This window comes from Argentina silus (assembly GCF_951799395.1).
Source record: "Argentina silus genome assembly, chromosome: 1".
In the NCBI taxonomy this organism is placed as follows: Eukaryota; Metazoa; Chordata; class Actinopteri; order Argentiniformes; family Argentinidae; genus Argentina; species Argentina silus.
This window is the reverse complement of record NC_139655.1, coordinates 36,680,838-36,696,327: the sequence shown is the minus strand read 5'-3', so window position 1 is coordinate 36,696,327 and position 15,490 is coordinate 36,680,838. Positions and strand designations below refer to the sequence as shown.

The following is a 15,490-nucleotide window of genomic DNA, read 5'->3' as shown; positions in this document are numbered from 1 at the left end:
AAGCAGTTCAGTTACTTTGAGTAAGCTTTGACTTTTTTGTGTGCTGCCAGGCATGGTCAGTTGATAAGACAATCATTGAGAAAGATCTCTTTATGCATACAGTACATCTCCAAGATTTTGAATTCTGACCCCGGCCACCTTGTGAAAGATTAATTTAACATTTGAATATTAATGGGTATTTGATACATGAATTGGGTATTTAAGTTTTGATACATTGAATGCTGTACCTAATGTGTACAACTATCTCTTTTTCCCCTGTAGCTCTGGTGTGATTTTGACAAATCCAGCACCTTCAAGAACCAGACGTTCAATGCATCCACCCAAATCCCTGACATCTGCTTCTACCCAGAGGTAGACTACACCCTGAAATACACTCCAGCTCTTACACACTCGACACTTGGGTAGTCTATGTATAAGCAAAATGCTGGTAGCTCAATCTTACCCTCTTACAGTCTAGGTGAATGTTTTACCTTCTATCTGTTCAATCCTCTGGAAAAATGTGTATGGGATATACCCTTTTCCCAATGAACATCATTAATAAAGTTTTGAGCAACCCTTTGTATATCTTTCCCCCACTAAGCTCCAAGGTTTGGGAACATTTCATTTAAAGTCAGGATATTAATCGGAATTTAATTCATACCTTCGAAAAGAAAAATCTAAATTGAAAATACAATAACAGACCATTTCCAGTACATCAAATTAACTAATAATTTAACTCATTTCCTGAGCTGTGTTGTCAATATTTGTTCCCTCAGTATTTTGTGTTCACTGGGGTGCTGGCTATGGTGACGTGTGCAGTGTTCCTGCGGCTTAACTCGGTCCTGAAGCTTGCCGTGCTCCTGGTCATGATCGCCATCTACTCCCTGCTCACAGAGGCCTTCTACACCTCCCTGTTTGTGCGCTACGACACTTTCCACCACAACACAGAGTGAGTAACACAATGGTAGAGAACTGAAATTGTGTGACACCTGTCACACATACATACACACACACGTGTGTGTCTTAAGGTTGTACGGTAACTTGCATTGGGCTAAATCATGCTTAGACCAGAACAGTTGCTTTTTATGTGGTTTTACTGGATTTGCGCTACAACAAAAGCCTAGTCAAGCTTTTTCCACTTCTCTGTGCCCTTCAGCGACATGCCCAGAAGGGGAATTGAAATGGGTGGATCTTGTGTACATACTGACACCTCATTCATTCTAATGGGCCAACCAGAGAGGGAGGAAATGGACCTCTAAAGTCATGTTTTTTTAGTTTTTCTTGGAGTGGGGGTTTCCACTGTGTTCACAAGCCTATGACAGCTCTGGCATTGTGAAAAATCATGCCTGTGCAACATCCACAACCTGAGATACAGCAAATTGTCATATTTTGATGGATTTTAGGCTGGATTTTTTTGGCATTGTATTGCATTTTAAAATGGACTGATGAAAAAACGCCAAATGATATCAGTTCAGATTTTCTTGTATCATCTCAACGCTTTTCTATTGATCACACTTTAAATTCTGCCATAATCTGATTGCCAGTGAACATGTAATGATTTATGGCTCTTATTATTGATGTAAAAATGCTATTTTGTCAACGTTCCCCTAACTGTCCAGAAAATTAAATTGCATTACACTTGATAGTTCATGTTATTTATGAAAAATATATTTATGAGACTTGACAGCATTAACAGTGTTTCAGTAAAAATGTTTCAGTAGGAATGTTTGTGTTATTGTTTTAGCTGATTTGTTTTTGTTTCTGCAGCAACTTCCTGGGGACCAAAGAGACCTCATTGCTTCTGATGGCTATGTTCCTCCTTGCTGTATTTTACCATGGGCAGCAGGTAAGATGACTGTCACATGTTATTTATGCTCTATGCCCCACTCAGTGATTTATGCACATTGGGCCACCAACATAATGTAAACAATGGAGCAAATACAATCTCACACACAAACTGAACTTTATTTCTTTAATACATGTAATCGGAATTGGCCATCCAGACACTTTGTTTACAACACAAAAAGAGTGGTGTTGCAGCTTGTTAAAGTAAGACAGGTTTGCTAGGTGTTCTAGGGCTATCAGTCTTTTAATTATCTATAGATTAATCTAATGTGGAAATTCAACGTGGTGCCTGAATAATGAGTGTGGGAGTAAGGGAGGGAGGAGGAGGATTCACCGACCAATGCACTTTTAAGCTCCCTTTACTTAATGGCACCCATTGATCAAAGAGATCACAGGGTCTGAATACAGAGTGGATACAAGAATAATTGAAAGCCCCTTGTAGCCATATGAAAAAAAATAGAAAAAAAAAATGCCCCCATTTGAAGACGTTCAATTGCATAGGGAGTAAGACCTTTGTTATGTTGTGCTGTGGGTGTTTGAACATTCTCAGAATAAAGGGTAGTGGTCAAATATTCTGGTTGTTGCATTCATTCCAATCAGATTGTGTCAAACATGTGTTTTCTGGTCATGTTTGTGAGCAGCTGAGCTTTCCCATGTGCAGGCTAGGAATAATTCAGTTAAACAACAAGAATGGTTGTGTCTCTGACCATGAATCATTCAACATCTGCAGGGCAGGAGGGCAATGGACAAAATGTCCAGAAATGTACCAGCTTTGTTACCCCACTATAATTAAGCTAGCTTGATACTGTATACACAAAACCTATAGAGCAGGGCTTAATAAGCGGTTAGATAAAGCCAAAACTAATTAACACTTTCAACGCTGACTCCGTTTTGTACCAGTGTTTGCCAGGAACACTGTCTTCACTCTTGTGCCCTTGTTGTGCAGCATGAAGACAATCAAAACCTGTATTTCAATTTGCGGTTTCTGTCTACCTTACTCTAAGGTACTTTTCTTGGCCCTACTCCAAATGTTGTTTTTGATTTGATTGGGCATGGTAGAAGACATAGACAGACTCATGGCAGTGAGTTTTTTTGTTGTCTGTAATGTGTGTAAATTCTTCCCTCTTGATTAGCTGTCTTTCAATGGAACTGGTTTCTTTTCCCATCTCCATAGCAACTGGGCCTCTTATTTAGTTAAAACTCTTAAAACATGAATGCATTTGCGTGACCGTGACTGATCTAAAATTGTGACTGTGCTGCCCTCTGGGCTGTGTATAACCTGGACTTAATGTCTGCTTTGGTGTGTGTTTGCGTGTGTATATAATCTACAGTATGTATCGTGCCTACATTGACACACTGGGTGTGTGCACGATAGTTTATGATTGACACTGCCCACCCACTCTGGTGGAACTGTATGTGCTATGCATTAGTTGGAATCCTAACTCCAGTTAACTAACTCGTGTAAGTCAAATCATTGCCCAAAACTATCATTGCATCTAGGCTTCTGGTTAAATTGTGTGATTGCTGTTGTATTTTACGCTTTTCACTCTCTCTAACCACTATGTTATTCTCCCATCAAAAGTCACCAGAACTGCTTGATTAACAGGTGATAGGCAACACTTTCCTGGGTATATAAAGGGGGCGGGGGGGGGCATCTTCTGTCATTGTCGGAATCGGGACATATAGCCAAAATGTGAAGTGTTCACCTTACTCCATCTCCATCTCGCATTACGTTGCTCTCTCTCACTATATGCGACCATTTTGTGTGGTGGTGCGCGTTGACATAGACTCCTGCTAGATTGTAGCACAGGTTTGGATGAGTTGGGATTGATATACTGACAAATGCAGTGCCCTGCATAAGTAATGGGACAGTGAAGCATTTTTTCTTTTATTTACTCCAAAAGTTTGTAAAAATTACGATGATGTTAAAGTGGAGATCCTCAGCTTTTATTTGAGTTGAGGGTATATGTGTACAGTACATGTTGGTTTCACTATTTAGAAATGACAACATTTTTTATACATATTTTCCCTATTTCAGGGCACCAAAAGTAATGGGACAATTTGCTTGACAGGTGTTTCTGTGTTCTGTCAAATCATCTGTGCAATCATAAGAGAGCTGTCAATGTCCGGTATTGATTCTAGGCTTTGTGTTTGTCTTTGGAGTTCGCTATTGATGTCTGTCAACATGAGGACTCAATGAAAGTTAACTAAGTCATTATTGTCATGGAGCCAATTAAGGATCCAATTCAACTACAAGTGAAATGAACCCCTTGCTAGCCGATCAAAACACAGAAGGCCACTTGCAACGTTGGTAATTTGCCGTAACTACCTCGGTTTAATACCATGGCAGTGTGTTCTCGAAAGTTTAAGTGTTACCTCAATCGCAATGTCAATGTGTTTATGGAACCTTGTGGAGGACAGAGTGGAGTATAGTTTACAAGAGTGCTACATTGTTTTACCAGGAAATCAAAAGCACACATTCTTTATTTCTACACTACTTCATATTGCTGTTAAATATTTCTACATCCATGCCAATATTGGACAAAAAGCTTTGCTGTTTATTGTTGCTATTAATATTTATATATCTTTTTAATATTAACTATTATTCAATGTGTAGCTGAATAGGCTATATGCTTGTATGCACAATTAATGTTGGTTCATTGTGCTGATAGACTCCAACACACTGATCTGTTGATTTTCTAAAATCGTAGTTCATTCACTCATACATATGACCTCCACTGTGAGATTGTAGTATAGTTATAGTTAAGCAAAGGCTATAGCTCAAATTGTTCTTCTTGACAGTGTAGGAACCAAGTTTTATTTCCCAAACATACTCATATATTCCTTCAATACATCTGTGCTTGTTTAATAGGTTAAGAAACGTTTATTAATGTAGCTGACTCATCATAGGCTATATGTACATAAGCCCAAAACACCGCCAAATCCACAGCTCCATTTTAATTAATTAATTGATAGACATTCCTGTCCTTGGTTGAACTAACTGTGTTATGCCAAATTCTTCATTACAAGTGGGATGAATTGTTACTAGGACAGTGGTTTATAGGGCAGTGGTTTTTACTAGGGCTGAAACTTGTAGCCAGAGGAAGTTACAGCAAATGAATCCACCAACATGCCAGCAACGTTGCAAACGGCCAGTCATTTTTGGTTGTAGCCCGCTGAGTGTGCCTGTATGATCTAAGAACGATTAACCTTCGTAAAACGACAAAAACTAACCTTGGAACTTCACCCTACTCTTTCTCAGCTGGAGTACACGGCACGGCTGGATTTCCTCTGGCGAGTCCAGGCCAAGGAGGAAATCAACGAGATGACAGAACTCCGGGAACACAATGAGAACATGCTCCGGAACATTCTACCCAGTCACGTTGCCCGCCACTTCCTGGAGAAGGATCGGGATAATGAGGTTTGGGATTCCCTTCTCTTTCTTTTCCTTTGGCAGAATGTGAGGATATCAGTGCTCCTTTGGAACATCTCAATGTAGGGGACACTGTAAGCCACGTAAATGATGAGGTCATTGAATGGAAGCACTCACATACACACACAAGGGACTAGGCACTTACTACTATTTCCCCCGTTTTACATACACAACGAAGCCCACATGATCACTATAAGGAGAATACTTGATTACTATAAACAAAGTACTTACACAGAATTAGTATAGGAATGATTCCAGCCAACGTTGTTTGATCACGAAGCGGCTTATCACTTTTACCGAATCCACTATAAGCGGAGTGCGCTGTACTCGTTAACATATCCCAAACTTAAGTTCATCACTATCAGTTCCATAAGCCTCCGTGTTCCAACCCACAAAGTGATCCCTAATTGTTTTTCCACCAACTTCAGACGTGGAGATGGTGGAAAAGAACATTTGCCGTCATCTAATGCTTTTGTGGATTGTGTTTATTTTTGTTTATTTTCTCTTGCAACCAACCTTTGTTGAACTATACCCTTTATGGCGTATGATAACCTATAACCAATCATCCCTATAAGTTGATGTATTTTCTATACTGAGAATATGTGCCATTAAAATGTTTAAATATTTCTCTCAAACCCAGTTAAAGAGCCAAGGGAAGAGATATGATGTTATTTTGAAGAATACCAACAAGTCAAACACTCTTATTTTGTAATGAGGGTGAGATTATTGTTGAATCAACAGTACCTCATCCATGGTGTGATGAGTTTACCTAGGTGACAGTGAAAGTGAAAGTTCTCATGCTCTGGGGGTTAAAGGCACCATTTTGTCCAAGACTGTCCTCGCTCAACTCTTCCCTTTTCCTCATTATCAACTCCTCTAATCTTCTGTTGCTTCTCAAACAATAGTGACTTGGTCTATGAATTATGGATGCCTTGAGCGCAGTACAGATATCATTCTGCTCCCATGCCTTTTCCTAATTAAAAAGGCATGATTAAAAATGCATCCATTAGGATTGCCTAAGCCCTAATCACTCCCTTCATTATTAATCAGACTGTTTATTGTCCAGTGATTTAGATGATACCGCACATGCCCAGAGGGAAGGTTACTGGGCCTAGTCAGACTTGGCATATCAAACTCTTTAAGGGTTTAGATGGTTGTGGAATTAATCAGATAGATGAGAATGAGGTGCAGTGGAGGTTGGTTTTGATTGGTTGGATTGTTAAAATATATATGATAGGCATTCATAGTTGTAATCATGTGCACTCAACTATATGCTTTTTTGGTGAAGATGCAATTAGAGGACTATTTTCATTTTCATTTTTCATCACAAAAGGCACAACCTCAGAAATTCATTTATCTCAGAATCTCAGAGGTTAATTAATTCAACTATTATTGCCTGTCTACTAGAATGAATAAGCATGTATGAAGAATATTTGTATTACTGGGTAGTGAGTGAAATCAATTATTTACTGTGCCAAATTGAAATGAGGTTAACGATGCCCTAACACTACATTTAACCATTAATGCATTACTAGTGTAGCATTATGAAAAGGACTGTGTTAATTCCTCAATGCAACTATTTCAGTCAACTTATTTTTATATGGGTGAATCTTAGCAGTTTTGCAGTAGTTTGCATACAGTACATCGACCAACAGGTTTGCTATGCATTCACATTGCACCCTAGTGGTCGTGGGTTAACAGTGCAACTCCATCTCACTATAGTAACTGCCATGTTAGAGGGGAGCGTAGTAAATGTGTGAAGCTGTAAAAAAACAGGCCTTTGGCACCCCCAAACATTCTCTCACAGCTCACATTCACCTAGTACAACTCACATCAGTCAGAGGAGGATGCACACTCCATCCAGAATGTGTTCCGAGTAGACATATACGCCTATCTCTATTGGACTTTGGAAATTAAAAGGAAGCATCAAATCAAATCAAGGTTTATTTGTCATATACACAGAATACAGCCGCAGGCAGTGCAATGAAATGCTTTCGGCAAGTTAGCTCCTCAACAGTGCAACAAAGTAATAAATCCATCAACATCTATCTGGCTGACATGTACTGTAGCACATATTGTATATATGGTGCATGTTTAAACAATGAGCCCCTTAGGAATGTTGCTAAAGTGCTGCTTCAGCTCCATAAGGTTGTGCTTAGGGGCTTCACCTGTTTGTAATGCAGTCTGCTTCTTGTGGTTTTATGTTCATGCTATATATTTGCATTTAGCCATTCAGCAGATCACCTTCTTGTTATTCAGCAGATAACCTTCATATAACCATTCAACAGATAAAAGTCTTGTTTATTTGTCTTTACATTGAACACAACTATACAATGCAGCAAAATGCCTGAGGCAGAGCAGCTCAACACCATCAACAGTAGATTGTAATAAGGATAATAGATCAAACATAAACATCAACAGTAATAAACATTAAATACAGTAAAAAATAAAATATACAGAATTGATAGCCTTGAACCTTGAATATACTTTACAAACACAATACTTGAATACAGTGTGTGTTAGATTCTAACAACTCTACTGCATTGGGTTTCTCTACAGGAGCTGTACTCCCAGTCCTATGACTCAGTGGGTGTGATGTTCGCCTCCATCCCGGGATTCGCTGACTTCTACTCACAAACGGAGATGAACAACCAGGGTGTGGAGTGTCTGCGTCTCCTCAACGAGATCATTGCCGACTTTGATGAGGTAGGAACTGCTTTTGCTATCAACACTGTTACTGCCATTTACCACTGGTATTGTTAAATCTGCCTTTTATTTTATCCTGGTCATCTTTGATGATCACCACTAAAGTATACCTGTTTTGGTAGTGAATTAAATGCTTAGGGAGCTGTTCCACTTAGATCTCTCTGAGACACAACAAGCCCTTCAGAGAATACCTTGTGACCTTGAACTCTCTGACAAATGGAGTGTGTCACTCCTAGCCCAACAAGTCCTTTGCCTTGCACTGAAATTGATGTCCAATCATCCAAGACGGATGGTTGTGTTCAACAAAGCAAAGCTTGATTTCCTGGTCACTTTGTCTCCTATGATATATGTGGCCATAGGCTAAGAATGTTTGGCATATAAGTAATGGGAACGATATATCATCAACTATTGAAGTCTCTTACCCCGAGTAGATAAGCTCCTAAAAAAACAACAACACTATACTGGGTAGGGTCTCCCTATGCTCTCAAAACAGCCTCAATTCTTCGTAGCATTGATTCCACAAGATGTTGGAAACATTCCTTTGAGATTCTGGACCAATTCCTGCAGATTTTTCAGGTGCACTTTCAAGCTGTGAATCTCCCGTTCTACCACATTCCAAAGGTGTTCTATTGGATTCAGATCCTGTGACTGGGAAGGCCACTGAAGAACACAGAACTCATTGTCATGTTCATGAAACCAGTTTGAGACGACTTTTTCTTTGTGGCATGGTGCATTATCATGCTGGAAGTAGCCATTAGAAGATGTATAAATTGTGGCCATGAAGGGATGCACATGGTCAACAACAATATTCAAATAGGCTGTGGCATTCAAGCGATGATTGATTGGTATTAACGGGCCCAAAGTGTGCCAAGAAAACATTCCCCACACCATTACACCACCTCCACCATGAGAAGGTATACAGGTGTTCCTGATAAAGTGTTCGGTGAGTGTATATGTATAACATGTATAATGTTATATAATAATAATGTAAGCATTAAATAATGTAATGTAAGCATTAAAGGTTTGTCATTAACAACTAGCTGCAAGCTCCAAAAAGGCTGGGCATAATTGGCACAATATCAGGTTTTGTTCAGCCAGAAAGATTATGCAAGTGTGCTAATTTTCATGCTCAATTTCAAAAGTTAGAAATTCATTTTTGAGCTTATCTACTGAACTATACTAAACTTCACAGTTTTGTGACTATTCAGGAAATAAGGAAAATAGGAGTACTCAGATGTCTATATCTACAGTGTAGTGAATTTATTGACCTTCATACAAATCAGATCAACTGCACAAGAATTGAATTAATGTGCAGTTAAATTAATTCTATCTTCTCTCTTTCTTCTTGCTCCAAAAAAATGTGATTGTTCTTTTCATCCCAATGGCTTGACAGTAGCTAACAATGATAGCCTACTCTACTCATTCTAAACTCACTGTAGAGCCGTGTTATTCATGGACAGGGTCAGTGTCACCAAATGCAGCAAGAACCAGACAGACACCAGCTGAGGTCTATGCTTGTGGCTGTGGGCCAATCAACTTGCTTTCTTCAAACACTTCTCTTGGACAGGAATAGACTTGCTTTTTGCTGTCTTGAAACACACCCCAAGATATGTCTGTTAGCAGCTGCAGAGTGGTACATATGGTACATATGGACACAGTGACATTTCAAAGTTGGTGTAAGGCACACATATGGCTTTGCTATGTGAGTTACTAATGAGTGACCTGCTTTATTAGTGACTGAGTAACCTTGTTAATGTGACTAATCACACAAATATGAGATTTTTGTGTCTTCAAAAAGAGGAGCTTCAAAAAACAAAACACAGGTGTGCGGCAAAGGGAGGTGCGTGTAGTAAATTCTGGTGTCACGAGATTGGCGCCTGAGTGTCTATTGATATAATTAATTATAATATCATTAATTAATTAATTTTCAATTGTCAGGCCTAATGATTGGTTAGATCTGTGGACTGACAGGTAGTTACCCACCCAGCACCACTACAATGACTGACATCCATGAAAACCAAAAGTCAATTTGCAATGTTGACTCTAGTCTTGGGTGAAACTGCTTGGTTCATTTCAGTAGTGAGATGGTAGTGAGCACTAGCTGTTAATTAATGATGGAGGCCTTGTGTTTGTCTCTTTCTTCTTTGTGTTTGCATAGCTGCTTGGTGAGGATCGATTCCAGGACATCGAGAAGATAAAGACTATTGGCAGCACTTACATGGCGGTTTCTGGACTATCCCCAGAAAAACAGGTGAACAAAAGCTAGAATGGGATTGAATATTGGTATATAAGGTACATAGGGGGCATATACAAAACCAGAATAATACAGAAGGGAGCTATTACCTTCCTGTTGGAAGGCAAAACTATTTTTTTTATACATCGGTATTTGTCATCTTTCCCTAGGGTGGCGTGATTCTTATTCGGTCTTGCCCTGCTGGGGCTATTCTAATTGTGTTCCCCTCGAGTGAACCTGATGTAATGCCTGTTGTACTTAGGCAGAGGACTCAAATGCACGACTCGAAGACAAAAACTTAAATCCAATAGAACAGTCTTTACTTTCAAAAAGGTTTGGTACACAGGTAGGCAGTTCAAAAAGGCAGGCAGATAATCCGAAAAGGGGTAGGCAAAAGGCAATGTCAGAAACACACTCTGAGATCAAAAACCAGGAATACTTATCACTAGGAACTGCTGGGACGTATGATACAAAGACGAACTGGCACATAGAACAGGAGACAGGAGAACACACAGACTAAATACACAGGGAAGGATGATGAGGAACAGGTGAAACCAATCAGGGCGGGGTAGACAATCACACAGGCAGGAAACACACAAGGGCAGGAAGTGAAGTATCTGAAACAAGAGATGAGGTGAGTCTAACAACATAAAACAGGAAATAATGTATGCCTGACATGAAACAAAGACAAACATAAACTAAGGAGCAGGGCGAGACGTTACACCTGATTGACATCAGAGTGATTCCACTCTTTGCGGATAAGTCTTTTATTCTTTTCGTCTTTGTTCCCATAGCAATGTGAGGACAAGTGGGGTCACCTGTGTGCCCTGGCAGACTTTGCCATTGCCCTGAATGAGAGCATCCAGGAGATCAACAAGCACTCCTTCAACAACTTCGAACTTAGAATCGGTAAGAACTTTCAGACTGCCAGTCAACCACCCAAAACCATTAAGAACTGATCCCACTAATTTAACACAATGAAAATAAATTGATAACACTTATATCAATGTGTCCTTTAGAAAGGGTTTATTAATTATTTATGTAGTATATAGACTATTGCTCTACTTGTTTATATATATTTTTAAAACCATTAACAACCAGTTATATAATTCATTAGTCTAAATAGTTAGATAGCCGCTTGGTGCTAATTGCACCTATAAATACTTCTGAAATTAAACCTTTTGTTGCAATGGTGGCACAGTTTGAAAGCAGTTAATTTTCTTATTTGAGGATGTGAGGCGCTGGCACCTAGCAAAATTCAACACTTCTCCAAGAGAACTGGTGTATATCCCAGTTTGGACCAGATGGATTTACTTGCTCATGTTGAATGTAATGATGTTCAATGCATGGTCACTAGGTGGAGCACCATAATATAGTCAACACCTGCTTCCTCAACTGCTGTCTTCCTCTGCTCCATGATCATTTTTCTTCTCTTAACCATGTTTCTGTTCCGTCTCCCCTCTTTCTCTTCCTCCTCCAATCATCTCATTGTCATCCTGCTATCCATCCACCTCCTTCCCTTGCTCCTCTTCTTCACACTCCGTCTCTTCCACCTCCTCTTTCCCTTCCTGCTCATCTCCTCCTCTGTCTATTCCTCCATCTCCTCCTCCTCATCCCTCTATACAGGAATGGCCCATGGCTCGGTGGTGGCAGGAGTGATTGGAGCCAAGAAACCACAGTATGACATCTGGGGTAAGACGGTGAACCTGTCCAGCCGTATGGACAGCACAGGCGTGAGCGGCAAGATCCAGGTGCCAGAGGAGACCTACCTGATCCTGAAGGAGCGTGGCTTCGCCTTTGAGTACCGCGGGGAGATCTACGTGAAGGGCATCAGCGAGCAGGAGGGCAAGATCCGCACACACTTCCTTCTCGGACGCGTGCAGCCCAACCCGCTCACACTGCAGCCTCGCAAGCTCACGGGCCAGTACTCGCTGGCCGCCGTGGTCCTGGGCCTGGTGCAGTCGCTCAACCGACAGAAGCAGAAGCAGATCCTCAACGAGAACAACAACTCGGGCATCATGAAGGGTCACCACCACTACAACAGGAGGACGTTGCTGGCCCCTGGAGGGCCCGAGGTGGGAGCGGGGCACCATGCCGAAGCGGCGGATAAGACTGAGCTGCCCTGAAGGGGGGAAGGGGTGGCAGTTAAAAGGAGGGGAGGGAGGGGACGGGACGGGACTGTGCGTTCTGTTTTCACCAACCCTCATCCATTGATATGTCTGTTCATCCATCCATCTGACGATCCAACATTCTGCCTCCCCTCATCCACTCCCCTATATGTCCCCCCACCCACACACATGCCCAGCCCCGTACCCTTTCCTGGTGTCAATGTTTCTTTTTTGTATTTCTTTTATATATGAGAACACAATAAAGGGGTTTACTTTTTTATAGATGCTTTGTGTGTGGTGGACTTTGTCACAGTTATGACCTCGGATACCACTGAGCCTTATGTAATTATGCCATAACACATTTACATGAGATGGGTTATACTCCATGAATACAACTTTGGTATTTAAATCTAAGGCTCCAATTCAATCATAAATGCAAACATAACGCAAAAATCTGAGGGATGGGGCTGGAAAATGTAACCACTTAAATTCATAGTATGAGCTATGGATGCAAGGACTGACCATCCATGAGATCAAAATGATAGTTTTAACCGTGTTTTGAAGCTATACAGTGTTTGTTTAGTTTATACTTTTCATTCAGATTGGATAAGACAATTGAACTAACTGATGGGGCATTTATAAGTTATATTTTTCAAGAATCAATGGCTGTATCATTCATTTCAAAGTCAGATAATGGATGTACAGTACCAATCCTAGATTGACCATTTAAGAGATTATTTACCATTTAAATGGTCCTTTATTCATGGGGCCAATACTTAATTATTTGAAAAATGTCTACCACAGTATCAGCTCACAGTGCCTGATACAGATGTAATGTTTAAACAGAATAGTGTAGCAAAATAACTAAATTAGTGAATCTCAAGTCACCTGAATTTTTTAGGTTCTCAAGGAGCATGACTTAAACACGGAGCAATGCCAATGGAATGCCTGAAATTAAAAACATCAACTAGTTGGTTCTGTATGTAAATTGTACGCTGGTGAAGTGATTGTGATCAGGGGTGAGTTTTCTGAATGCTTCGTACAGTAGCAAGAACAGTAGGCCAGTGTTTAAAAGGTTCATACTGCCATCGCAACCAACATCATTGTTGTCTCGTAGTCACAGAGTTTATATGATGGTATTTGTGTACATATTGGTTTCACCATTCAGAAATTACAACACTTTTGATGTATAGTCCCCTTATTTTAGGGTTAGGTCAACAATTGGCTTGACAGCTGTTTCTGGTTAGTCAGGTGTGTTCCATCACATCATTTGTGCAGGCATAAGAGACGTATCTATATCTAGTATTGATTCTAGGCTTTGTATTTGCCTTTGGAGTTTGCTATTGGTGCGGACCAAAGAGGTGTCAATGAAAGTCAAGAAAACTATTATTAGGCTGAAAAATCGGGGGGAAAAAACATAGCTATAGTCAGAAACATAGCCAAAACCATAGGCTTTCTAAAATCAACAGTTTGGAACATCATTAAAAATAAAAAATAAAAAAGCACTGGTGAGCTCAGAAATCACAAATGGCCTTTTAGGCCACGGAAGACTTAGATGAAAGTAGATGACTTAAGAATGCTCACCATGATTAAGAAAAAACCCAAAACAACAGATCAGGAACACTCTCCAGGAGGTATGTGTGAATGTGTCAGAGACTACCATCTGCATACGACTTCACCAGCAGAACTACAGAGGCTACACTGCAAGGTGCAAACCACTAGTTAGCCACAAAAACAGGATGGCCAGGTTACAGTTGCTAAAAAGTACCCAAAAGAGCCTGCAGAGTTCTGGGAAAAGGTCTTGTGTACAGATGAGACAAAGATTGACATGTACCAGAGTGATGGTAAATGTAAAGTGTGGAGAAAAAAGGTGGAGGGTGTGTATGGCTGCCACTGTAACTGAATTCTGAAGTGAAAAAAATAAAAATCTGAATAAAACAAACATTGAATTAAAGCTGAGAATCTCTACTTTGACCTCATAGTAATTGTTTGATTTCAAATCCAAACTATTGAAGTATAGAGCTAAAAGAAGACAAAAATGTTTCCTCTTTCCAATACTTATGGAGGGCACAGTATAATGCTGTAAGCAACCTCAACACCTCAACTAACTTAAACAGGCTATGCTCTACTACAACTTGGGCAAGGAATATACAGGTAGTAGGCCTAACCTGCCTTGCACAAACTGCGCTTTCATCATAACTCCCATCTCATCTAAATCTGTGGGCTGATTTCAAATAATGCTATTAAATAAAGCAAGCTTACTTCACTATATACACACAAATCAAATAATCACTCATGTAAATCATATTTATTATTTTAGCACCCGTAATGCGGGTTATATGGGTCAGGATAGGCGCCAGACTCTGCGAGGCAGAGGTCCAATAGCTCCTGTCCAATCATATAAACACCACAACTTGGCCCTTAAGAGGCAACAACCCCTTGATAGCGAGCTACAGAAAAGGACAGGTGGGAAAATGCCTGATAGGGCTTCTTTTGGAAACAAAACTTTTCTGTCTGCAGATTTTCCACATGGCACTGAGCACTAGGCGGGATTCACCATACAGTATAGGCTACCTCGCACAAACTACATGCCTCTCATTCTCCCCTTTATCATGACTCCCAACTAGCCCAAATATGTGGGCCGCTTTTAAATGATGCTATCAAATCAAGCAAAGGAAATTCATGAATCCACAAAAATGTGTTTGCAAGTCAATCTTATGTCTGTGAAAGAACAACATTTGTTAAATCAAATCAAACTTTATGGAAACTGACCCCCAGATCTTCCTGACCACCTCCAGATGTAGTCACAGACACATTGTATTCTGACTTCTGATCTGTGTGGATGCAATACGGCTACTGGAGCGCATGTAGCCCATTACATATAAAGTCACATTCACCAGCTGTAACAACAGCTAATAGGACAGCAACAAAGGCTGATGGACCCAGAGGTAAGCACAAAGCATTTCACTACATCAATTTCACTACAACTTAAATTTCACTACAACAATGTTATTTGATTTTAATTGATTGGTGTATACAACATAATCCATGATGTCTACTTTGTATCAACTTTGGCTGGAAGGATGTATGATTTAGCCAGCTATGTCCAAGTCATGTAGAAAAAAGGATGCACTCACACATCCAGTAAATTCCTTACAGGTACATCTGAGAAAGTGCTTTGCTAGT

At 40.2% G+C, this 15,490-nt stretch overlaps 1 protein-coding gene across 1 annotated transcript in view; it reads left to right on the top strand.

The window, feature by feature from the left end:
- The window catches only part of adcy8 (adenylate cyclase 8 (brain)), a gene marked incomplete at both ends in the record, with an annotated part of 59,933 nt that extends 47,611 nt beyond the window's left edge, over positions 1-12,322 (top strand). The window contains 8 exons of the mRNA XM_083684557.1: positions 262-351; positions 756-928; positions 1,747-1,825; positions 5,087-5,245; positions 7,817-7,963; positions 10,122-10,214; positions 10,991-11,105; positions 11,823-12,322. Of these exons, the coding sequence (XP_083540683.1) occupies positions 262-351; positions 756-928; positions 1,747-1,825; positions 5,087-5,245; positions 7,817-7,963; positions 10,122-10,214; positions 10,991-11,105; positions 11,823-12,322 (1,356 nt within the window). The remainder of the gene's footprint in view (positions 1-261; positions 352-755; positions 929-1,746; positions 1,826-5,086; positions 5,246-7,816; positions 7,964-10,121; positions 10,215-10,990; positions 11,106-11,822) is intronic.
- Between the last annotated feature and the right edge of the window lie 3,168 nt (positions 12,323-15,490).